The following is a 25,205-nucleotide window of genomic DNA, read 5'->3' as shown; positions in this document are numbered from 1 at the left end:
AGCTCCACCGATGCACCAACCACACAGCTCCACCTATGCACCCACCACACAGCTCCACCGAGGCACCCACCACACAGCTCCAGAGGCACCCACCACACAGCTCCAGAGGCACCCACCACACAGCTCCACAGATGCACCCACCACACAGCTCCACTGATGCACCCACCACACAGCTCCACCGAGGCACCCACCACACAGCTCCACCGAGGCACCCACCACACAGCTCCACCGAGGCACCTACCACACAGCTCCACCGAGGCACCTACCACACAGCTCCACCGAGGCACCTACCACACAGCTCCACCAAGGCACCTACCACACAGCTCCACCGAGGCACCTACCACACAGCTCCACCGATGCACCCACCACACAGCTCCACCTATGCACCCACCACACAGCTCAACAGATGCACCCACCGAGCTCAACAGATGCACCCACCGATGCACCCACCACACAGCTCCACCCATGACAGTGCAGTAAAAATCTTCACAGCTACGCATGTGCAAAGACTTCACTCTATACAAGCTTTTGCGTTTGCAGCTCTGTCAGCCATATTTTCTGAACCACCTCTAGGCCTCACTTTGGAAACTATTATTAAACAAACACAAGACATCGATTAATTAAAGAATTGAGACCCATTCTGTTACCCACCCCTTTACTAAATAATCCTGTTAATTATGTTACCTAGCAAAAAGCACAGTCAAGCAGCATTATAATTACTGACAAAGACAATAGACAAGGTTAGTTTCTTATTTTTTCTTTGCGTTTGCAACATAAAGCACATTAGTTTATCCCGCGTGTATTGATGAATGTATTCTTAAAATAAGTTGATTAGTAATTTCACACAAGTTTATTAATTTAATTACTGTTATGGGAGATTAACTTCACAAGTTTGAACAAAATCTTGTTCTTCACCTTGCTTCATCATTCCAAATCGACTTGTACTGTCAATCATACATGCCAACTGCGTTGTTAGCCTAGTACAACAAGCCTGAAAAGCCAAATTGAGCATATGATATGATTTTCAGTTAGAAACCTGTGTTGTCCTACTTGATTAAAACCTGATGAAGCCGATATTCGGGGGATGGCAGGTAATCTAGTTTCAGCTCTAAGTGCAGGCTATCCAAGGAATGAAGAAGGTTGGTTAACTCAATGGACTTAATTATGACAAACAGACATTCACAAATTTTGTAATTCTGACATTTTATTGAAGAACTCGATTGCCATATTGAATCGCAGAATTAGATTGGCGTTTGTTGTGGTTCAAGTGCACTCCAAATTGCCTCCTCTGAGGTCAGGATGAATAACTGATAAACAGTCCATTGGAAATCATATTCTGCATGATTGCATTCTTCGAAATAATTCACCAGTGGAGCTGACAGCTCTTTACATTGAATTCTGGATTTGTGCTGAATTATTCGTTGTCGAATTTCTTGATTCGTTTTGCCCTCATAAAGTTTTTGACATGGACAAATTATTACATGCAGTACATTTTTTGTTTAGCGGTTTGAAAATGATATATATTTACATTTCAAATGGCGCAAAGTGAAGTCAGAGTCTTCCATATTTTGATCACAGACAATGCAGGAACCACACTTGTGAAGCCCTTGCAAAGAGGGTAACTTTCAATGTTCACACAGTAAACTCACAGTTTTGTTAGTTGAATACCTCTAATGAGATCAAGTTAAGGTACTTAATTTTTGAAGGGTGGCAAACACAAATTTCAAATTTTCCACCCTTATGAGTATTTTAAACTTCCGCTTTTCTTTATTATTGTAATATATCTGCAGCTCTCCTCAGTTCAACATCCTGAGGCGTCCTTAGAAGCAGAAGTGTTGAAATGTGTCAACACGCCATAATAGGGAGTTGAATAAATTATATTCTTGGAGTAGTTAACCTTTAGAAAGTTGGTTCTCTACCGTTAAAAAGAACGTTCAACCCCGGGTTCAGGTCCTCAATAATGGACTATGGACAATGAGCTTTCGAACACTGTACTTACTACGCATTGGTTTTTCAATGAACTGAACTGGATTTTGAGCTATGTATTCATTTATTTTTAAATTTTTGCACATAGAGATTTGTTAATTTGTGTAATTTTCAATTTTGTGTACTAAATGTCAAATTGTGTTGTCTTACTGTGTAGGATTTGATTTTTCCTTTTCAAAATGTAAAAACTTTGAATAAAGTGTCATAATTACAAATGGTGATTAATCTAAAGTTCATGCAATTAAATTCTTGATCACAAAGATAAATATGGCCTTGGAAATTGTTTCAGGTTTGGTACTTATTTATGGTTTTCATATTACTGTGGTCCAACCTGGCCTGTTTTTGAGTAACCAAATCCTTTTAACCAGATCGATCTAAATATGGCAGAACTCTTCTGACGTAATCAGATTATTCAGCCATCTAAAGTTCCAGGACAGTAGCTTTACATTTTGGTGACCAATCATCTTAACAGTAAATCTATGACATCATACTTTCCCTTACTCCAAGCATGGCTCTGAATGTGGAACTCACTTGTATATAACAATAACAAAAACATGTAAACCCCTCCCGCCGAAACCCACCCCCTGCCCACACTGATTTCCTCAACTTTCATTACCAGTTTCCGTCAGTCAGTCAGTTAATTCACTTTATTCGGTTAATTAAAACCATAAAAGTATACTACAAAATGCATTATAAAATAATTTTCAAAAATATTAAATCATAATCATCACAATTTTTCAAAAGACATAATTAATTCATCAATATACACATTAAAAAGGGGAACATTTCCTGAAATTCCAGACAAATTATGCACACTATTAGCAAATCCTCCTTTCCTCTTAATCCTGACAGCTGCGGTTAAAAAGCCAGCTATATTGAAGATTTCCCAGGCATTATTTAACATTTGCAAATGAATAAAAGCTGGTCTTGCATGGGTAAAACCTTTGCCTTTTAAAATCGGTATTATAAAACGATTACGGATGTGCAAAAAATATTCACAAAATAAAACAAAATGCATTTCATTACCAGTGATCTAGAAAGCTCTAAACCCTTCCCATCTCAGGTAACTGTGGTAATGTACACCTAGGGAATGACCTGTCAGTAGCCCAGCCCAACTCTGTAAAGGGTACCTTATTGATAACCAGGACATTCTCAAGTGCCTATCTCGCAAGTTGAGCATCATGGCTCTGGAGGAACATATGTAGATCAGCGGGGGTAATGTCATGAATATGTGAGTACAGCAGTTCTGTAACGGGAGGTTCGTCCTCCTTTAGCTTGTATCTATGCAAGAATGATTGTTGCGTCTTTATTCAACATTACTCTGTGCTCAGGGCCGAACTGGTCGTAGTGGGCACCAGGCAATCCCCCCGGTGGGGCGCACAAGTGGGGGACGGTTTTGGGCCCCTGGGGGCCGTTTTTGTTGCAGGACGTTTTTGCAGCATAGCTGCATAATCGGCTGTGTAACAAAATCGGCCGAAAACCGGCCCTGGGAAAGAGCTCGGCGGCACCCCCAACCCCCAGGGGAGGGGGGCCGGCCGAGCATTTTGCCAGGGCCAGTTTTGGTTCCCAGTCCGGCCCTGTCTGTGCTGCTGGTGGGTTTTTTGCGCCACTCTTGTCCTTTTTCTGGTTTGGTCTCAGTGAAGATCTGTTGATTGACAAATTACCTGCTGGTCTTTGTTGCGTCTGTCGCTGTTGAAAAAATAAATGTTTTGCCCCGTAGATCCACTCGTAGCTTGCATATTTTTTGCCATTGGAGTGCAAAGTGCACTTTATTTCGAGAAACCTGCCTCTACCCACCTGCACTGCTAGCATAAAATCTGAGTATATAAATATCTATCTCTAATCCATGGTAGCACTGGGCCTCTTTTCTCTGGGAAAGCAAAGGACTGTGCCTCAGTCTAGGAAGTTGAGCAGATGTGCTATTGGTGCCAATGTAGGGACCCAAATGTAATTGTAATTGCATTTATATATCGCTTACTACCCCTGACGAGGCGTCAAAGCACTTTTTCGGCGAGTAGCATGCTACTCTGGAACCCATAAAGGATTAGTGCTGAATTAGTATAGCCTGCCTTTAGGTTGAGCATCATACCTTCAGTGGTATTGCTGGGGTTCAAGGCTCTGTCCTCCAAGGTATCCATTCTGCCTTCTTCAGCATTGTTGGCCGTGACGCCGATCTGAGATGCTCAGATGTAAACCTGCTTTGTTTCTTGTAATCTACTTTGCTCGTCTTCATCTTTTCCAGGGGGTGTGAGCAATTAGTTGGAAGTAACTCATTTCCAGCCACCTCTGCACACAGCACGTCCACTCCACCAGGCCAGACTGGCTCAGGATACCATAAATATGAGGCACAGTTCACTCTGGTTGACCGCCCTCAGGACATCACTCACCGGACCATTGTGCGGGAGCATCTCTCTATGGTTCTTTGCACAGTGGGGCATCCCTAGGCAGTGGCACTATATTCGTCTCTCTCTTTTCGCCTCATGGAGCCAGTCAACAGCATGTCACCCAGCATCCTCAGTTAAAGCCCCTTAGTCATAGGCCTCCCCACACATTCTCCAAGCAGTGTTAGAGGACACTATGTAAATGGCATTTTGGTGGCTGAAGGGGAAGTGCAACTACCAGATCTTATGAGCTAAAAGGGTCCTATCATTGCAGATCGTTGTCCCCATTGCGTCCCTCTGAGAATCCCAGACCATGCGGCTTACTTCAACACTGTCCTGGATCAGCAAAATCCACTCCTCTGTACCTCAATACTCAGGGAGTTTATGCCAATCCATTGCATGGCCCCTGAATGCTCCGGCCCAGGTGGATGGGGATCCTCCAAGGCCACTCAACTCTGCGAGTGTTCCGTGTCGACAGGCTCAGGCTACCCAGTTGCCCCGTTCATGGCTGGTCCTCGGAGGCTTGCCCACACATCTAGGCCAGAGCATAGATCACGCCTGTGCTGTCAGCGGAGGAGCACCACAACCCGACCCCCTATCTCCACAGCAGCCAGGGCACATTCTCCCAGGACAACATCAGGAGGAAAGCTAGATCATCGAGCGGGGCTCTGAAGCTCAACACAGTGTGGTCATCTTGGCTGTGTATTAGCCCGCACCTTTCATTGTGTATTATAACATAGCTTGTACACTTCATACCATTAGAATCATTTGTATGAGTATATTGTCATATACTGGTGTGAGCACAAAAGTTACCCTCTTTTTCCTCCTCCTTCTTCCCCTTGCTTAGGAGTGTCCTCAAATGCATAGTAAAAAGAGGGCTATATAATTGTGTTGGTAAGGTGTCTATTTATTAGAATTCTATAATGCTAGGTGTTCTTGGGGTCAGAACAGAAATCGCCTACTAATACTACATCCAGTTCATTCAGCTTATGTACAGGGGGTAGTTTAAGGATTGAAGTGGAGTGTAGAGAAGAGTTACAAGGATGTATCGAGTTATGGACAGTAACCAGACTTCTGCTACATCTGTGTGATTGTTTGATGGTTCATGGTCGAGGCTCATCATCCTCCCATGTTCCTTTAGTGTCTGGAGGAGTTAATCCCTATTGGTAGTTTATCTAACTCCCGTGCTCTCTCTCCAGAGAGCACTGCTCTCAGCCTCTGCCAAATATTCAACCAATATTAGCCATGAGGTGTTTGTGGGAGGGTTTGAGGATTTCCATCTCATGGCTATGGCTCTTTCAGCCAGTATGAGTGCCAGGTTGGTACATTTCATTATAACCTTTTATTTCCTGGGTCTGGGGTAAATACCAAGTAAGCAAGCCTAAATATATTCCAGTTTTGTTCTAGCTGTCACTATTGATAATACATACATACATCCTCTCAAAAAGGATGTACGTACAAAGCATGTGACAAAAGTCTGCAGATGAGTGCTGACACTTGGATCAGTTGGCTGAGACACTGGCAAGGCTCTAACTGAATTTTTTCAGAGTGAGGTACGCTTTGTGGTAAAGTATGGTGAACTGTATGAATTTCAACCTTGCACTGCAAGAGACCGTCTGGGGATATTTCAGGGCCTTCTGCTATTCTTTGTTCTAGATTCACCCTGAACATGCTTTGCATTGTTCTTTACGCAACAGCTGGGATTTCCCAGCGTGCTAGAGTATGGCTCTAAAAAAACAACGTTATCAGCCTTCGCCATTTGCTGATTGTATGTATGACTGCATGTGAAGTAGGCTCTGCACAGTTTTTATGTCATATTGTTTGTGGTGTATTGATGAGCCTACGATACAGCAAAAATTGGCTTTTTGCAACCCAGGGTATCAATTAGCTCTTGGAATTCCTGGAGAGTCCCTTCCTCATAGAGGTTTCCTTTTCTGAGGACATTTGTCTCTTCTTAACTTATTAGTGCATGAGGTATAAGGGTACCACTTTTGATGAGGAGGCCCTAGAGTGGGATAGAGGGTGCACATGGTAATGTTGGATGTGGCTATTGGATGCAGTGTCTCAGAGTTTCTATTGCTATCCGACCAAGATGGGAAGATTCTTGTTAGGTTTTGTACCCGGAAATCAAATTCTATACATTTCACCGTCTCGTATCTCTTTTCCAGTCATACCCATTTCTACAAGATGGTGGCCTGCCAACTAATACGGTGCCCACTGGAGTTGACCAGCAAAATTGTACGCTCGAAAATCGGGAGCTCCCATGCTGCCCTTGCTAGAAGTTAATTTTTGTTTAGCTAGCCTTACTCAGAGTCTTAAATGCCCCCACACCAACTCCACCAGCAGAGTATCCAGCTGTTGGAGATATACTGGAGGTATAATCAAATGTCAGAGTCCGCAAAGAGATATTGGAGACCAGGAAAGCATAATTATTTTAGCTATTGCAATGTATCCAGTGGGCACCACAGGCAAGTCTTAATCAAGCCTCCGGTTTGAAGAGTTTGAGGCCTGGCCGAATCAACATCATATCATTTTGGTTTATAGACCCCCGTTACTACCCCGTCTTGTCATATGCTTGAGCAATGCATTATTATTGTGGATCTATCATTGAGGCATGCCAATTTTACAGTCCTTGGCGACTTCAATGTCCATATGGACAATGATAACTGTTCCATGGCCTCCCAAGTGGCAGACACATTGGAGGGTGTAAACCTGACACAGAAGGTGTTGCCCCCACCCATATAGCTGGCCATATGTTAGATCTTATTTTTACTGGTGAAGACGACCTGCTAATAGAGGCTCCGCTACCTCTGCCCTGGTCTGATCATCTGCTTGTTCCTTTGTTTTGTGGGTAGACCCCCTGGCAGTAGTGCCAGCCCTGTATTCGAGGAAAAAAGAAACTGGAGGAGGGTATTCCCAGAATCTTTAGGACCCCTGCTAAAAAATGTCCACACTCAGCTGTCGGGTGACCCGAGCAGTGATGTGTCCAGTTTCAACTACTGGCTCTCCTCCGCCTTTGACAGTGTGGCCCCTCTTAAAGCAGTTAAATCTGCCAGGAAGAAACCCTCGCGGGGGGGGAAGTTTATGCAAGAAATTGGAACGCGCCTGGCAGAAAGCCTATAATCTGGCAGCTAAAAGCTCCTATAGAGCAGCTCTGAAACAATTTCACAGGCTGAATTGCAAAAAGATTAGGGAATACTATGTTAACCAAATTACATTATCCGATAACACAGCTGAAGATGTTTTTTAAATTGTTCAAGGCTTTACGAAGCCAAAAGCTCTTGACAGCACTGCATCCCCTTCAGTCGCCTTCTGCGAGGACTTATCTGACTTTTTTCCAAAGAAAATACATCTAATTTATTTCTTTTTTCCACCGGCTACGCTTTCTCCTATGTCTAATTCCACCTCTGACCCTCATGACACCTGGTCCGAATTTTGCCCACTTCTCTCAGAGACATCTCGCAGAGAAATGTACAACTGTAAATCAGGCTCTCCTGTCGACCCCTGCCCGACCCAGTTCTTCAAATTACTTGCCCCATGGCTTAATACGGTGTTGAACCCGATTTGGAATTCTTCTCTGACCACGGGATCTATCCTCCCGCCTAGAAACAGGCCTTTCTTCTGCTTATTCCTAAGACACAAGACTCTGACCCAGAAGAGCACAGAAGTTCTAGGCCTATCTCCCTTTTACCAGCACCTGCTAAAATTCTTGAAAAAGAAGTTCAGAAACAATTGTCTAACTTCCTTGAAGCTAGCTGCTGTCTCCATGATTCCCAAATTGGTTTTAGATCAGGCTACAGCACAGAGACAGCACTTCTGGAAGTGGCTGAAACTGTGCGTGAAGCATTAGACCAGGGCAACTCTGCAATGTTGGTGATATTGGATCTCTCCGCTGCATTCAACACAGTGTCACATCGAATTCTCCAGGAAAGACTTAAGCACTTGGGAGTGGGGTGAACCACGCTAGCCTGGGTCTGCTCATTTCTAACGGCTGTCTCTATGATTCCCAATCTGGTTTCAGACCAGGCTACCGCACAAAGACAGCGCTTCTGGAAGTGGCTGAAATTGTGCGTGAAGCGTTAGACCAGGGCAACTCTGCAATGTTGGTGCTATTGGATCTCTCCGCGGCATTCAACACAGTGTCATATCGATTTCTCCTGGAGAGTCTTAAGCACTTGGGAGTGGGGGGAACCACGCTGGCCTGGTTCTACTCATTTCTAGAGGACGGCTCTCAGAGGGTATTCCCACGCACCTACGCTTCCTGACAGAAACCCCTTGTTTGTGGTATTCCCCAGGGCTCGGCTTTGAGCCCATTACTATTCAATGTCTATCTTACCCCCCTTGCAACGGTTGCCGAGCAATGGGGAGTGAAAGTGGTATCCTATGCTGATGATACTCAGCTGGTGTTCTCTTTCAGAGAGCACTCTGAGGGTGCCTTCGCCAACTTTAAACAATGTTTGAATAACATTGCGGGCTGGATGTCGGAAAGCTACTTGAAACTGAAAACAGAGGTTTTATTCTTTAATCAATCTTCCCCCTTGCTACCAGAGCTCTGGTGTTCATCTTAGTTAGAGCCCTGTCACTCCCAGTAGATTCAACTAGAAACCTGGGGTTTAAATTTGATTCTGACCTCACCTGCAAAGCCCAGATCTGCCAGGTCTCCTCTTCCCACCTCTGGAAACTTCCTCTGTCTCCTCCCAATGGATTGCAGGAAGACTTTGGTTCATGCATTGGTCCCGGTCCAGCTGGACTACTCCAATAGCCTTTATATCTAACTACCAGCATATTTGATCCACCGGTTGCAAACTGTTCAAAATGCTGCGGCCAGACTCAGGAAGGTGCCATTCCACCACCATATATCCCTTCATCTGCAGAGCCTCCACTGGCTGCCGATCAAAAGGAGGATTGAATTTAAGGCACTCACCTTTGCCTACAGAGCCTCTAGAGATCAAGGCCCGCATTACCTAAAACTAAGAATTCAAAGCTATCATCATGACAGGGTTCTGAGATCCAACCACCTGAAACTGCTTAGAATTCCCTACTTCTCTAAGGCCAGGATGGGCGGCCGAGCTTTCTCAGTGAGAACGGCGTCATTCTGGAACTCTTTGCCTACCCATCTTCAGCTGATAGTCTGAGTCTGAACTGGCATTTAGGAAAGCACTAAAAACCTGGCTCTTTAGCTTTCCGTAGCTCTCCCCTCTTTGGTAATCTGCATTTAGCGCAGGGACTGCTCCACCTGAGGTAGCCGTGCGCTCTATAAATGCTGCTTATTATTATTATTAATATTATTATTATCGTATTAACTCCCCCACCCCCCTCACCAAGCAGGGTTTAGAGAAGGGATCAAGACCACTGCAAATATGCTGGCCTTGGCGGCTGACAAAGCAATCAAAACTAAATCCATGGTATATTTATGCTTTCTAGACTTTAAAGCTGCCTTAGATTAAGTCCCACGCAACTTCCTTTGGCAGAAAATAGCAGCATATCCTGTCATCTCATACTAAAAAGCATTGTAACACTGTAATCAAAATTGTGGCTGCAAATTAAAATTGGCGACGGAAGGTCAATCGCCCATAAAATACAAACCTGGACAAGTGTAAAACAAGGCTGCGTATTTGCCCCATTATTTTTTAATATCTTTCTGACAGATTTAGGTGACGGGAATTCACATGCCCCAAAGCTTGGAGGGAAACCAATTAGCCGCCTCTTCTATGCAGATGATGCCCTTCCAGTATCTAAAACCAAAATAGGCCCTACGGCTCTTGGATACATTGCATGATTACAAACACATTGGGCTTTCCATTAATCTTGAGAAAACCAGAATAATGATTATGGGTAGAAGACGAAGAAGCCTGGTCAGTGGTACCTGATTGGCTTTGAAATTAAATCTGCTGCGGAATACCAGTACCTTTTAGTGATTGTGGACAACCGTGGAATCTTCCTTCCTCATAAGGAGACCATAACATTAAAGGCAGCTTTTGTATTAAGTTTGTTCCTAAAACTATCGGAAATATGTTTAGGCGCCTACTTTGAGCCTCTAACAAAAGTGATTTGCGCCACACTGTTGCCTACTATGGCATACAGAACAGAGGCCACATTCGGAAGAGGTTCCAACCTACTCGATAAAATGATCAGCATCCACAGGAAGGCCTCTCTTTCTTCCTAAACAGCTTCTCCAGCTCAAATCCGCTACGAATTTGGCCTAGCCAATTAAAACAAGGAGCCTACCTGAAAACCTGTTTTAAGTTACACACTGCAAAGGTTGGTTTGCTGGAAAGGCAAGTGTGGCAAATAACAAGTTCAGGTAGTAATGCCCACATGCATCATTGAGAATTTCATTCGCAAACGGTGCGAATCGCACTTTTCGGCCGTTTGCGAATGCAATTCTCAAATTTTGGATGCATCATGCTTTTCGCAATTTTAGGAATCGCAACCATGTTGCGATTTCTAAAATTGCGATTGCATTTAAGAATCGCAATTTGAGATTTCTTAAATGCAATGCATGATCATTTTTAATTTGCGAATTCGCAAATAGGAAGGGGTAAATTAGCATGAAGTTCACCTTCATGCTAATTTGCGAAAACTTTAAAAAATGCACAAAAATGCATTTTTGAAAGTTTCATGTTACACACACACATGTCCTTGAGACATGTGTGTGTGAAACTTGCACTTAAAGTAACATTTCAGGGGTGCAGGGGGGGTCCTTTGGACCCCCCTCTGCACCCTTGAAAATACATTCACAAATTGCAATTCGCAAAATGCGAATCGCAATTTGTGAATGCCTTCCCATTCATTCCTATGGGCCTCCTGGCCCATAGGAATCAATGGGAAGGGATTCCTTAATTGTGATTCGCAAATTGTGAATCGCAATTAAGGGATTTTTAGAAATCGCAAATAAAAATGCGATTGTTTGATGCATAGCAATTTGCGAGTTCTTAATTGCGATTCCTTAATTTTCGCAATTAAGAAATCGCAAATGCTAACTTTGATGCATGTGACCGTAGATCCTTTCTGTGAAGCCAGTCAGTGTCTTTGTCATATCCTCATTGTTCATGACTCTGCTTCTTCGCTATTGTTGATCTTCTTATAGTAAGTTTACAGGGTGTTTTATTTTTGCCTCAAGGGTGGGTCAAGTTTCACTGATTGCCGCTATAATCTGATCCAACTGATCAGGCGCAGTTCCACCCACTTACAGATCTATAAAATCTGGTAGTCCCATTGTTGGGTAATCAACTGTAACTGGTGTGTTGGACATCCCTTTCACAGTTCGCGGCATGCTTTTAGCATTTTTAATCCTTCCCATTAGGAAGCCGGAGGGTAATCACCAATGTTCAGAGCCGGATGCGAAATCGCGGTGTATGAAACTGATGTAAATAAGCCTGCCGGATACCTTGTGAGAGGAGGTCAATGGCCACCATGGGTCAGCACGAGTAGATGTTACAGCCAACCAAGGACTCCACACTGCATTGGGCTGTAATGGGCTCAGAATATTAAGTGTTTAAAGGAAGCTCTGTTGCGCTTGGCCTCCTTCTGACAACATGGTTGTCGTCCCCTCCCCAGGGTGCAGATATGCTGCTTTTTTCTGGACAGAGAGGGGAGTACCCCGCAGGTGATGCCCCCACAATAGGGACAGTGCCACTGATGTGGGGTATCCGGTATGGTTCTTCTGATGAGAACAATTGATTGCCACAGATGTAAGAATGTGGGACCTCTGGGGACAAGACTGAAGGCAGAGTCTACTGAGACTCGCTTAAACGACCCCTATATTTTATGCTTAAGCACATCATTTACATATTGTACTAAGTATATTTCTTAAACTCAGTCTTCGGTTTAAAACCACCACCTGTCTATAGTCTGCATATCTGAAACAAGGTTAACCAAAAAGAGTTGGGACACAGTGTCAATAAGGCAACATTAGTAGGGTTTTGGGTGGTGATACTAGAAATACTGTATGCCTTAATGAGTGTCCAGCGTATGTCCAGGAGGCCAAACCAATGCCAGGATTTCAGGATTCCAGCAACTATGTACATATGTTCTACTTAAATTCATGGAATCCAAATGTATATGATGCCTTTATCTTCAAAATCTTGTAAGGGTCATGCTTTTCTAGACCTACTTTGAGCACACCTGCGATAATGCTTTTACATTCCTAAACTTTGTTAAAAAATAAAGCTCTTACCTTTCAGACCTGGTAGTGCCAGATGCTTGGAAAGCAGGTAAAGCTTTTGCGATCTAATTAATATGCGTTTGATTGTAAAGTGTAACGCTGCATTGCCTTGGTAACCACTAGCAGTACATTCCAGAAGGGAGCAGCAAGCGCTCTGTGTCCTGGCACAACTGCAATTTCTCTGTACCCTGGCACCACTACCCATGGCATCCTTTCCCAAAAGCTTTCCTTTGTAATACTGAGTAAGAAAGAAATGGAAAGAGTAAAGGAAAAGAAATAAGAATAAGGGAGACAAATAGACATAAAGAGATTTAATAGGAGCAGAAGGGAAAATGGAGGGTAAAAAAAACATTTGTTATGCAATAGGTCTCGCATTTGCGAGATTTTGAGCTATTGGCATTGTAAATGACAATGCCTTTAATTTATGTCTTTAAAAAACTTGCAATGATGAAAGGCATTGTCATTTAAAATACCAATAGGTCAAATGCAATTGCAATTTTGTAACAGTTCGGTGCATTTCTTCCACTTGCAGTACTTTTAGTAAATGCATAACATACTGAAATTAAAAAAAAAAGCATTTACAATGCAATAGGCCTCGCAATGACATTGTTTTGAGCTATTCGCATTGAAAATGTTACTGTTTATTTTCCCCTTTGTGAAGCACTAATCAAGTAAGGGCGTTGTAAATGACAATGTCTTCTACCCCCTGTTGACAGAAATAGATAGAAACCGCGCTACAAAAGGGCACACATGCATGCACACGCTTAGAAACAGACGCACCCCATGAGACAGACACACTAATACATAGAGGCACCCAGTTGCACCGAAGCACGTGATCCCACATACAGGCACACTGAATCACAGGCACACTGAAGCTTTGGGTCTGAATGGCTCGTTCAAACCTGGCTGAAGCCTGACTGATTCCCGCCCCTTCCAACCAGGGAGATATAAAGTGAATGAGTGACGGAAGACCTACATAAACAGCTCTTTGCCCCGGCTCAGCCTTACGAATCCGCTTGCCTCGAGCAGTAAGGTATATGCGTTGTACAGAAGAGGCGCCTAGAGCAGACAGCAGAGCAGTCATCCTTGACAGGTACATGTCTGTAGCGCCTGAAAGGACGGCCTTTTTAGAGCTCCTCTTCTTAGTCAGAAAAACACATCTCTTTATTGTCCCTGGAGTCACTGGGTCTTTTTAATTGTCTTCACATATCCTAGGCGTCAGATAGGAAAAGACACGGTTTAAAAATGGGATTTGTTGCATTTTGTTTTACCTCAGTGGGCAGGGTAGTGCCTGCAGACTTTCTTATCTTTAGGTGGGGGAGGGGGGGGGGGGAACGGGGGCATGAGTTTCTAATTAGCGTGGGCGCTAAGGCCATGCTAATTAGAAACAGGTGGCCACCCCTAAAGATAAGGTGCTTAAAGAGACAAGGAAAATAAATTACTTTCCACGAATTTTCATAGTGGGTCAAGAAGACGAGTCAAAACGTCTACCTGCAGCTGGCATGCTATTTCCAGTCAACCACGAAAACAGTTAACTCAATAATTCGAATAATGAAATGAAAAAACGTGCATAGAATAAGTTAAAACCGCATCAAGGACAGTCAATGGCTGGGCAATGTGTACTAATAATGTAAATAAAAGATACAGAACAGGTAAGAATTAGCATCGGAAAATGAATAAAGGGGGATACAAGAGAACAACTACAGTCATACATATCACAGACTGAGGTGTTGTCAGCTGACTAGGTCAGGAAAGCAAAGCACAACTGAGAAAATCATTGCAGAGAACTCCCACCCCAACAAATGTTTATTAACGTGAACATTTGCAATCATGACGGTCTGTTGTGCCCTCTACACTGAAGCAGACATGTCTGGGTGTCTTGCTTAGTTAGCTCTGCCTTGCTTGACGGATTGCACCTTTACTAAAGGGGAACAGCCCCGCATCTTTAAAGCCAGTCACCCGATCACTTCCTATCCATCATCTTGCTGACATCTCCATTGCGCGCTCTTCACATTTACTAGCCAGGACCTGTAAAACTATGGGCCTGATGTACCAAAGAGGTTTCCCATTTTATGTCTATGGGAAAATGCGTTAGCACACGTGCGCCTATAGAAGCGACCCATTATGTACCATGAAGTAGGTGCAGAGCAAAGAAAGATACATTGGCAGAAAGCACAATTTGTTGTAACGCTTTTTATCGTTTTATTCGAATCCACTCAGCTCTGATCAATTGGTACTTTCTAACCACAGACAGGGTCTTGCAGTACCTTCGATGCACTGCCACTTTCTGGTGCAACTTTACATTACGTTCACTAGATCTGTGCACTGTACCAATCCAATACTGCCAACGCTCTCAGTCGTACAGCTGGGACAAAGGCGTTCATGAGCGTACATCCTAAACTGACAGTCACAACTCTTGGACAAACCCCTCTGACATCCTATCGGAGATGTTAAGTTTAAATAAGAAATTTCTCACCAGGCATTGCGGCATCGCTTCCAAATGGACTCGCGGTGGTGGATAAAAACTGCCTTCGTGCTGTGCTCCGGGCGCTCATGAGGTTTCAGACTTTCCTTGGGGATCATCAAGACGGGCAAATTTACACCCTTCAAAACAACAGACAGACATCAGTTGGAGGAAGCGTTAGGGAAGTTGCTCGGCAGTGATTCATTGGTGAAAGATAACGTAAGTGCTAAAACCCTGGTCCGGAGGCCGCCGCAGCTTGCACCACCCAAAGCCTCTGCCAGCGCCGCTAAAGACAAACCATCACAACTAGTGACTATCACACTCCTACTTACTACAAGTGACAGTCGGACTATTCCAGGCCCCCAAACCCTTAAGAATGACTTGGGCTGCAGGTATATAAAACAAGCATTGGCGAGAAAGAGCAAATGCGAGAGACATGTAATGTAATGTATGTAATGTATGTGTCTTGTAAAGCGCACTGCTGCCCTGAGGCGTTCTGGCGCTGTAGACCGCTGGGGAACCCGTCCTGGCTATCCCTGTGAGATGGTCCCTACTGGGTATCTCCAAGGTGAAACCAGGCATCCCTGGCGAATGTGGGGGGCCGTTGTAGAGATGAGGCAAGCTAATGGCCAGAGTTGCCGAGTGTGATCACTGGTTAGAGTAGGCACCGAGGCGAGAATTATCGAGTCTGCTGACCCTGGTCCACGACCCGGCCGCGTCGGGAATTGAACCCTGGTCCCGGGCCGTTCTCTGCTTCTGGGTCTGCCGTCTCTAACCAGTGACCCACACCACTCCACGAGTGGAAGAGTGGGAGGGAAAGAGAAGACGGAAGAGCAACAAGCTCTCGGCATTGCGTGGCGGGAGGAGGGTGGGGGGCGGGGAGGAGGGTGGGCTGGTGGGGGGCAGGGGAGCGGGGCACGTCGAGGCGCAACAAAAAAATAAACAAGGGTGAAATACAGCCTAACTGGCGTCGCTCTGGAGCCTGCAGTGGAGCCCGTCGGCCTGGAGCGCGCCTCGGAAGAGACGCCGGAGGGCAGGAGCGTGACGCCGTGAGCGTGCACGTTGGCGCTCACAGACCTGAGTCGGCTCGTGCCCAGGTCTGGATCGGCTCGTGCACAGTTCTGTCTCCCTTGGGAGAGAGCAAGGCGACTATAAGTCTCGTTGGCGGCAGAGCTTCGCGCTGCAACGCCAGCAAGACCTAACTAGAGACTCCAGTAGGAACAAATTACTTGCCCAAAGAAAACGCATCCACTGGAGGGTTGGATGTGACGCATTAACCAATCGGCGTTAACAGTTCGCTCAGAACCGTCTAACCAATGACAGAGGGCTTTTTAAATTAGTGACACTGGGAAACCCGGGGAGTAGAAAGGCGGTGATTGTAATTGTTGGTGTTGGTATTTTCTGTGAGTTAAGGTAAGAACTGGGGCTTTTCTGGGTGTATGTGGGGAGGCTGTTGTGAAACTATCAGACGCATTAGCTTACCAGTTGTGTACATTTCACCCAGCGCGACGGTTTGGCCTTTAACGTGCACAGTACAACTAGCAGTTATGTCACTTGATATAGGACATCTGCGGCTATCTTCTCTGCCTTTTTACCGCACCTCCAGTGTCTTAATCTCGTGGGGCCTGCCACGGAAGCACAAGATCAGAACGTGGTGCTGCTAACCAAACGCCGCCTGGTTTTGGAGCCCGTGTCTTTATTTAGTAAGGTTACTAGGCTTACTAGAGAAGGAGTTCTCTTAGTGCCACGCCTCGTTGTCTTACAAAAGTGGCAAGCACGACTAGAGTTTTTCTGCATGATAATTATGGTGCTCCAGAAGCAGTGCTAGAAGTGAAAAAAATTCATCTGGACCCCATAAATTGGTGGCAAGTGGAGAAAGCCTAAAGGGGGTTGTGTCACGAGGGAAATCGAAAAAGCAAAGTTTGACAGTTGGTTTACACTTTTTTTTTTTTACTCGGCTGCAAATAAATTGTTAACACGAAGGAACTCTGTTATGGCCACTTAACACTATTCTTTTTAAAGGCATTACTGTGAGCTGGTTAGAATGGAAAAAAACAAAAACTTCCAACAAAGGACATTTTGCAACTTGCTTTTATATATTACGCATAATATACATTTGCCACACTTGCCTCATACCATCATCTCCTGCATATTTTTCCTTTTCTCGCATAATTTAGCCAACCCTGCCAGTTATACTATAAAAAGAAAATAAACAGTTCACAGAACTTACCCCAGTAAAACAAGCGTCTTCAAATAGGTGGTCTTCAAATAGGTCGTGTCTCCAATGAATGTGGCTGATTCGCCTTCTTTGTAAATGTTCAGTGCTGCACGTTTAAATAGACATCACTAATAGCACTAAGTAAACATGCCGCCCTAATTATGCAGCTTTTATGACTCATGAAGGCGTGGCAGTGGCGCCAGTAATACCCTGCTCCCGATCACAACACTGAAAGTGAGCATTAACGCGCACAAGCCGATCTACTGTGGAGCGCGAGCTGATCCACTGTGAAGCGCGTTCACAGACCTGAATCGGCTCGTGCCCATAGTAGAATCGGCTCGTGCACAGGTCTGTAGCTAGCTCTGCCTCCCTTGGAGGCACAGACAGCAGCTATAAGACTCGTACTGCAACACCACGAGACCTAATGAAGGGAAAAAGGCATGGTAAAATAATAGGGGATTACATTTGACTGAGAGTAGGAAAGGGGAGGCAGGATTGTGCCATGGCTGGGAGGAATGAGGGTAAAAAAGGAAGAAATGAACGGAAGAGGGATAAATAAAAAAGGAATCGGAGAAGAAAGTATGGAGAAACAAGAATGGAAGGGAAAGAAAAGGGGAACTTTGAAAAATGAAGGAGATGAAAAGAAAGGAGGAAACACATGTTAATGTATAAATCTGCTCTCATTATGTGGACAAGCATTGGAAAGGCCAATAGATCTGGTGTTGGCTACGAGCCTTTTGGCTTTGTCAATGCCTATTTGCTGGCATGGTTTTTGCAAAACATTATTCGTGGGGAAGCAGCAGTACCCTCCTCAATCTAAAAAAAAAAAAAAAAAGCTAAATGCAGAAAATTAGTTGGGGTTTTAATCACACGATGCCTTAGTAGTCCCTGGTGCTGAACGGGACTCCTTTGTGTGTGGTGTGCTCCTTGTGAAAGGACAGAATGCTGTCACTCACAGTGCAGTTAGCTCATGGCTGATGTAGGCAGACCTATTGATTAATGGTGCATGATTTCATGGGCTGAAGAGAAATGGCTCCACATCCGACTGATGGACGAAGAAGACTGTCTGAAATCTTCTTCAAGTAAGTGGGGAGAGGATGTGGCCTTACAGAGTGGTCGACCTCGATGCTGGGGAACCGGGTTCGAGTCTCGACAGAGTCGCTTGACATCCTGTAATTCTGGGCTTCTCCCTGTGCCTAACAAAAAACAAGCATTGGCATAGCCAATAGGTCTCGCCTTCGGGAACTTATAAGTGTTTAGCCATGCAGCACATTATCCTGTTAATATTCCGGCCTCACAATTTTACGCCCTATGACGTTTAAGAACGCGATCCCTGTGTGTCATGGACAGAAACATGCTTTGTAATGTACTGCTGCGCTAAGCTTGACCTAAAAAATAAATAAACAAAGCCAGGACACTCATAAACATGATTTTAACACCCACTGCTATGAAGCAGATCCAAGATAAATTGACGAGGCTATGTGTCCACGGACTAGAACAATATGGAAAACCTGTCTCAAAAGCTTGTCACCGAATAAAGTATTTATATGCATAATGTGGCACACACACTTGCGATCGACAAGTGGTCTTCAATTAATTACTTTATTGGTAAGCACTGACATACACTATGCAAGGGTCTTGGTAACATAGCTGTCAGATTAACATGAATTTTTTATGGAGAAAAGTGCTTGTTGAGCTGTGAACAACAGTGAACAATCCAGTAAGTGTGCAGATGCTGGCCGGCGCAAATAATTTATATCTCACCACTCATCTTCAAATGCCAGCTCTATAGAATTCCACTTGTAGAAAGGTCCAATGACATATTACATCTAAAAAAAATCGAAATAATGCAATTCCAGGGGCATCGCATGTGGAAAGCCCTGGAGTTTGATTATGAAATCAAAATGGTTACATGATCTACTTTCTTCCACTGTAGGTCAAGCATATGCATTAGATGTAACACATTCTGTTGTGTTGTTCAGACACCACTGTCCTCTAAAACTAAGTGAGACAAAGCTCCCAAACTCAAAGCCATCCTTGGCCACACAACAGTAAGTAGCGTGGAGGGAAATAAAGTGAAGATGAACAACATCCTTCAAACAGTAACTAAGTAACAAAAGTGCACCTTGCTGAACGATAGTTAAGTAGAAAGAATAGAGGATGAATAGATAAGCCTATTTTAAAAGGATGAAAAGCCATCACTTACCTTTGGGTGACCCCCTCCTTGCACCAGCAAGGCTAGTGTGAGCCACTACTCTTAAGGGGTTTTCCCGAGACAGACCAGGCCAGGGTCTCAGCTGACAAACGAGTGTGGGAGCATATGTTCGTTTCTCCATACATCCTTTATTCTTTCAGTAAGATACCCGCACTCACCCAATATTAAGCAAGAAGTCCTTTTGCGATTTAGTTCCACAGCTAAAAAGGCACTTTCACTGGAGGTGCCAGGCTAAGGGATCCTTTCTGTAAACTGTTACCATATCGCGCCCATAGCCTGGATATTCCTTTCTTTCTGGGATCGAGAGATTGCTCTAGGATGCTCAACTATTTAAAATCACTTTAGACAAATGAATCTAATGTGGACAGCCTAAAACTATTGCACAAACCAACACGGGACTACCAAGCAGGAAGTCTAAAAGTGCACCTAGGCATAAACTTGCAAACTCCACACGCCCATCAAGTATACTTACAAAAAGGATGTGTAAATCAATGGAGAGTAACCCTTATGTGTCAAGAGAACCGGTATATAAATTGATAGCATGTAGGGTCATATTGTTATTAATATTCTTTGTAAACGGATGCCGAGGATAAAGTTTGATTTTGTTTTTAATAATTATTTTTACAGAACTGTTTAAATATTGTCCTGAAGAAGGTGGTGCGCACAGCAGAGATCCACCGAAACGCGTCGACTTGATTTAAAAAAAAATCATTTTAAATACATTTTTTTGAATGTTTTGTTCACTAAAATTCCTTTTATGAAGCAATGTACCTTTGGATTGACATAGTGCTTTAAAACCAACAGTACACTGATGCAAATAATAACAATTGTCATAAGGAATATATATGTGTATGTTTTTCACTGAAAGGCTTTTTATATTTGGTTCTGTTTTTATAAATAATAAAAATTTATTTTCTGACAACACACAACTTACCGGCTACGTAGTACATATGATTTTATATTGTAAGTGCTCTTTTTGATGGTTCCATGGAATTCTGAAGTAATTGATTGCTTGCGGGTCACATATATGATTATTATCTCTGTAGTGGACTGTTTAGTCCGAATTAAGAAATTAGGAATTCAAGGGAACTTTCTTTATTTGTTTCACTTACAAAAAGGAGCCAATTCTATGCAATTCGGAATATTACTATCCCCCCCTCGAAATCCCATTCATAAAAAGACTCAAATAGAATCTGTAAACACTGGCATCACAGAACACATTTAAACAACCACAGTTTTTGCTAAGGCAACTCCCCTTAATACACTTAGAGCTACTTCCACAAATTCTTGTTTTGGCTGCTAAGCTGTTTGAGATCTTTGGTGATCAGGCACTAAGGTCTGACATGCCCTATAAGTAGATTATGAAAGAAATACACAGTAAAGCATATTCCTAATATGTTTTGTGCACGGATGCCGGTATATTTTCGAATTCAGTATATTTCATATTTTAGCGCACTGTATGTTTCTGGTACAGCCTCTTGATGCTGAGGTCCATCAGAGAATCAAACTGGGCTAGATACTCGCAGGAAGCGGCATAATAAATGCACCCCTCCTTTCCAACTACAGCACCCTGGCTCACAGGCAGGCTTGATATAAATCTTGCACAGGTCAAACTAAAATGGAAATGTCTCCGGAATTATTTAAAGCTGCACCCCAGCCAGGTGCACCAGAAATGCATGGTACCCGAAATAGCATCAATCGCAGCCCCGGATTACAGCATCAGGAGTTAAACTGTGTCCTGTCTTAGACAATGTGTGCAACTCCACATCATGGCAATGAGCCCATAATCCGATGCCCTGCATGAACGCCAGCGCTGGTTCGCTTGAAACGCTGAGCTCCGCACGCAGCACAAGTGGCATGTGTGCCGGGGAAGACATTTAAATAACATCTCTACAAAACATGAAGCGATCCCGAAGCTAGGGATCGAGAGCAGTCATCACACGATCAAGCCCTAAGATCATTGCAGCAATCCCAGTGGGAGAGGATGGGCGGAGAGCCCTCGTCAAACGATCAAGCCCTTTGTGCCTTGCAGCCGGTTCCAGAGCTAGGGGAGGAGTTGAGAGCCCTCGTCACAAGATGCTAACAGCTCTTTTCAAGCACTCGTGCTTGTGCTGGCATCCACCTTGCGGGAGCGAGCAGCGGCACAAGGGCCCTCTGTTTTCAATTAGCGTTCGCCGCTGCTCACTCCCACAAGGTGGATGCCAGCACAAGCACAAGTGCTTGAGAAAGCCCTGACTAATTTCTAAAGGTCATCTCCTAGGGCGGCGCATGCGCACTGCCTAGACGAGACCTAACGAATGGCTCCGACTGTAACGCAACTGGTGATCATTCATGTAAAGCGCTCTGATACCTTCGGGTCAAGTTGGCACTATATAAAACTCTGCAAAAAAGTATATTGTTCATACACTTTTTGTAAAATAGAATTTTTCGTCTGAAAGAGGCTGTCAGATTAAGCAACACTGTTCATTTCACCTGCCAGTTCAGGAACCTTGCTATCTATTGTTCAGGTAGCTTGGTTATGTTGTGGTTGTGCATGAAGGAGGATATGACACGTGTGCATATTTGCTTAGTTTCTTGTGTCAAAGATGAGCTTTTTACTTGTGGTTTCTTATAGGCCCGCCTTAACACCTAAGGTGACAGTTACTTTCCAGCTCTATTTTTGGTGATCTTCCTTTTGTAAAGTTATTTCTTTTTATTTCTTGTTCGTGTTGAACCTCTGATGTTTCCTCTCTTCTTACTTTACACTTCTTTCATTATTGTTTTGCATCTGTTTTCTTTCTACCTCCATCTCCTTTTCTGATGCTTTGTCTCTGTCTCAGTCTTTGACATTCCCCTTCTTTGCCTTTCCTTTTGTTGTTTCGTTCTTCTCTTTAGCCAACCCTCCAATGCCCTAACCTTTTCAATCCATTGTGTTCACTCTGATTTTCCATCTTTCATTCTGTATATTTCCTCTCTATTTCACTACTGGACTCTAATGTTTTTCATGATGCTTTTCTCTCTGCTGTATATCTAATCCCCCCTCCCCCATACTTGTGCTTGTCAGATTTAGTGAACTGGCATTTGCTGCCAATTTGTTTCCCTTAGTATGACCCTCTCCTTGACTCTCAGTAACAAGATACCTGTATGACCCTCTCCTTGACTCTCAGTAACAAGATACCTGTATAACCTCTCTGTCTTTTTCTCCCTTTTAGGAGATCAGCGGTTACCGGAAAGTAACATGGCGGGTTGTGCTCTGCTACATTGGGGCTCTGTTGAGCCTGGGGATCCTACTGCTCATATTTCACTGGAAGCCAACACTGGAGGTGCTGTGCAAGTGTAGCACCTGCCCGCTGCGACAAGCTGAGTGGGTCATCATTAAGGTAAGTTTGGGTCCTGTGCAGGACACATTGAGTGGTAAAATAGGAGCAATTTTTCGAGAGCCATCCTTCCATTTTCTTACTTTAACAGACTGAGTTTTCACTTTGGAAAAATAGTTCAGTGCATTTAAAATTCTAAACTTCTCGGGCAGTCCCGAATGTTCTGCACTAAGGCAACCGTTACATTGCAGATATTTTCGTTTTCCTTAGCATCTCCAAATTCCAACTCTTGCTATTCTACTTCCTTTTTTTAGGTCTCACAGAGGTGTGGGCGAAGCAGCGAAGCTGCTGCCACGCCCTGCGAGAGATATTGTAAGAAAAAGGGTACTGGAAGCCCGCCCCTCCTTTTCATTGGGTAGCGTCAGCGTTTAGGGTAAACGCTGGCTTCCCAATGGAAAGGAGTGTATTTGGGTGACACCCTGTCCGTTTTTTGGACAGCCCTTCCGGACACCGTGGCCTGCTTTATGACTGGGTAAATAACTTTTCTTATCTGCTTGTTTATTTTAACAAGCAGATAAGAACATTCTTCACCACAGCTGTGAAGCAGGCACGGAGAGCGGAGGAGCAGGGGGTGTGGGGAGTGCATCTCTCCCCAGGGCAGGGCTCTCCCTCCCACCGACAGACACTGTAGCAGGGGAGAGTATCTCCCCCGCCCTCCCACCCACCTGTAGCAGGGGAGAGTATCTCCCCCGTCCTCCCACCCACCTTCAGCCTCTTTTATTGACTGGCCTCCCATCTCCGGCGCTGTGCACTTCCCGCAGACAGGACGTAGGAGCGCGAGGTTTCAAAAGCAGCGTTTGTGACTGACTGAGAATACATCCATTGGGCATGTTATGATATCGAGTCCAGTACTACCATTAAATATTTCTTACAGGATGGTTACTTTGATCTATTTTTATTGGTGCCCATCCTCTTAAACTGCATCCTCTATTGTATTCGGTTTTTTTTCCCGCGCTCTTTCGATTAGGGAGCCGTTCTTCCGGTGATCAAACTCTCCCTGCAGGTTCAGTGTGCGGACAGCGCCTCTCCAACTATAGCCTTTAAAGAGAGCACATGTGGTGCCTGTTAACACGCGTGACCGCCTGCTTGCCGCCGTCGATTGAGTCCTCAGGCTGTCACAGTTGTGACCATCGCACTGTGTGATCTCCGACCCAAGAGTTGCTTGTGGTGAATGAAGTATTCAGGGTTTATCAATTGCAGCCATAAAAGTTTCAAAAATGAAAAGTCGCAGCCAGCTAATAAACACAGGGTGTCGCGTTTGGGACAGTTGTAGCTTTGGGACAGTGTTTTCATCTATTGCTCTTTTGCGTTTGACTGTTCCACCTCAAGAATTTGCAATACCGAGAGGCTGCATGTATTGGGGAAACAACGCCATGCTTCGCGTCGCTCAAACAGTGCCTATTGTGAGGCTAGGCAAGCTAAACTGTAAACACAGTTCCAAAGCAGTACATATGCGATATTCACCTGCTGACCTTACATAAGGCGAGGCAGGCCAGACAATGCACAAAAGAAAATGTGTGAATGAATGGACACATGAGGCCAGCGTACAATAACTGGGGTGAGATGAGTGGTTCTGTAAAGTGGGTAGTGTATAAAGAGAGAGGGAGAGTGTTGAAAAAGCACTCCAGCATGGACGGGTGAGGGCAGAGGAGGCAACTGTAAATTTTAGGGCACCATTTTTAAAAGTTTTGGAAAGTAGCGTAGTACCCAGTGTGTCGTGGGCCCTAGTTTTTATGCAGTGAGTGATGAAGTGATTTGCCCAGAATGACAATATGCTTCAGCCTCCCGCCAGACTCGAACCCGGCTCCCCGCCTTGAAAGTCGGCGTGCTAGGATGCCCCAGGGCCGTAGACCGGTGCATTTTGTTATCTTACAGTAGGCATAAAGCCCACCCATTGGTTATCATTGGTTGAGCTCATGTCACTCATTTCCTTCCTTCTCTTCGGTTAGCATGTGTCGGCTTCACTTACTCTTCATGTGTTTCTTCTTCCCCTGGAGAATGGCCCAAGTACTTGTCTGTTCCCTTCTCGTGTTTTTTGGAATCCTTTTTGTTTTAAAGCTGAAACGTTCCATAAGAGTGCATGATTTTGCAGGCCTTCTACCCTGGTCCCTTCTCATCCCTCCCCATGTTGTTGCTTACCCGTCTCCCTTCCCATTCCTCTCCATATGGTTGCGTTATGTCACTGTTGTTGCTAGCAACTCCCACCATGTTCCCTCCTGTTGCTTGCCTCCTGTGTCCCTTCGTTGTTGCTTACACCATCTTCCCACATTACTTGCCCACTTCTGCCCCATCCCACGTTGGTGCTTGCTTGGAAACTCCACATTGTTGCATGCCCTCGTCACCCCTTCCGCATTGCTCCCCTTGGTTACTTGTCCAATCCAACCCTGTTTTCTGTTGTTGCTTGCTCCCTCCCATCTT

General features: G+C 44.5%; 1 protein-coding gene across 5 annotated transcripts in view; it reads left to right on the top strand.

Moving 5' to 3' along the window:
* ATP13A2 (ATPase cation transporting 13A2) overlaps positions 1-25,205 on the top strand; it is an 831,233-nt gene that overhangs the window by 413,648 nt on the left and 392,380 nt on the right. For all 5 annotated transcript variants that reach the window (XM_086921931.1, XM_086921933.1, XM_086921932.1 and 2 more), the window contains one exon: positions 22,623-22,790. In XM_086921931.1, the coding sequence (XP_086778057.1) occupies positions 22,623-22,790 (168 nt within the window). The remainder of the gene's footprint in view (positions 1-22,622; positions 22,791-25,205) is intronic.

Source organism: Lissotriton vulgaris, chromosome 5 (genome assembly GCF_964263255.1).
Source record: "Lissotriton vulgaris chromosome 5, aLisVul1.2, whole genome shotgun sequence".
Classification (NCBI taxonomy): Eukaryota; Metazoa; Chordata; class Amphibia; order Caudata; family Salamandridae; genus Lissotriton; species Lissotriton vulgaris.
This window is presented reverse-complemented; position numbering and strand designations above follow the sequence as displayed.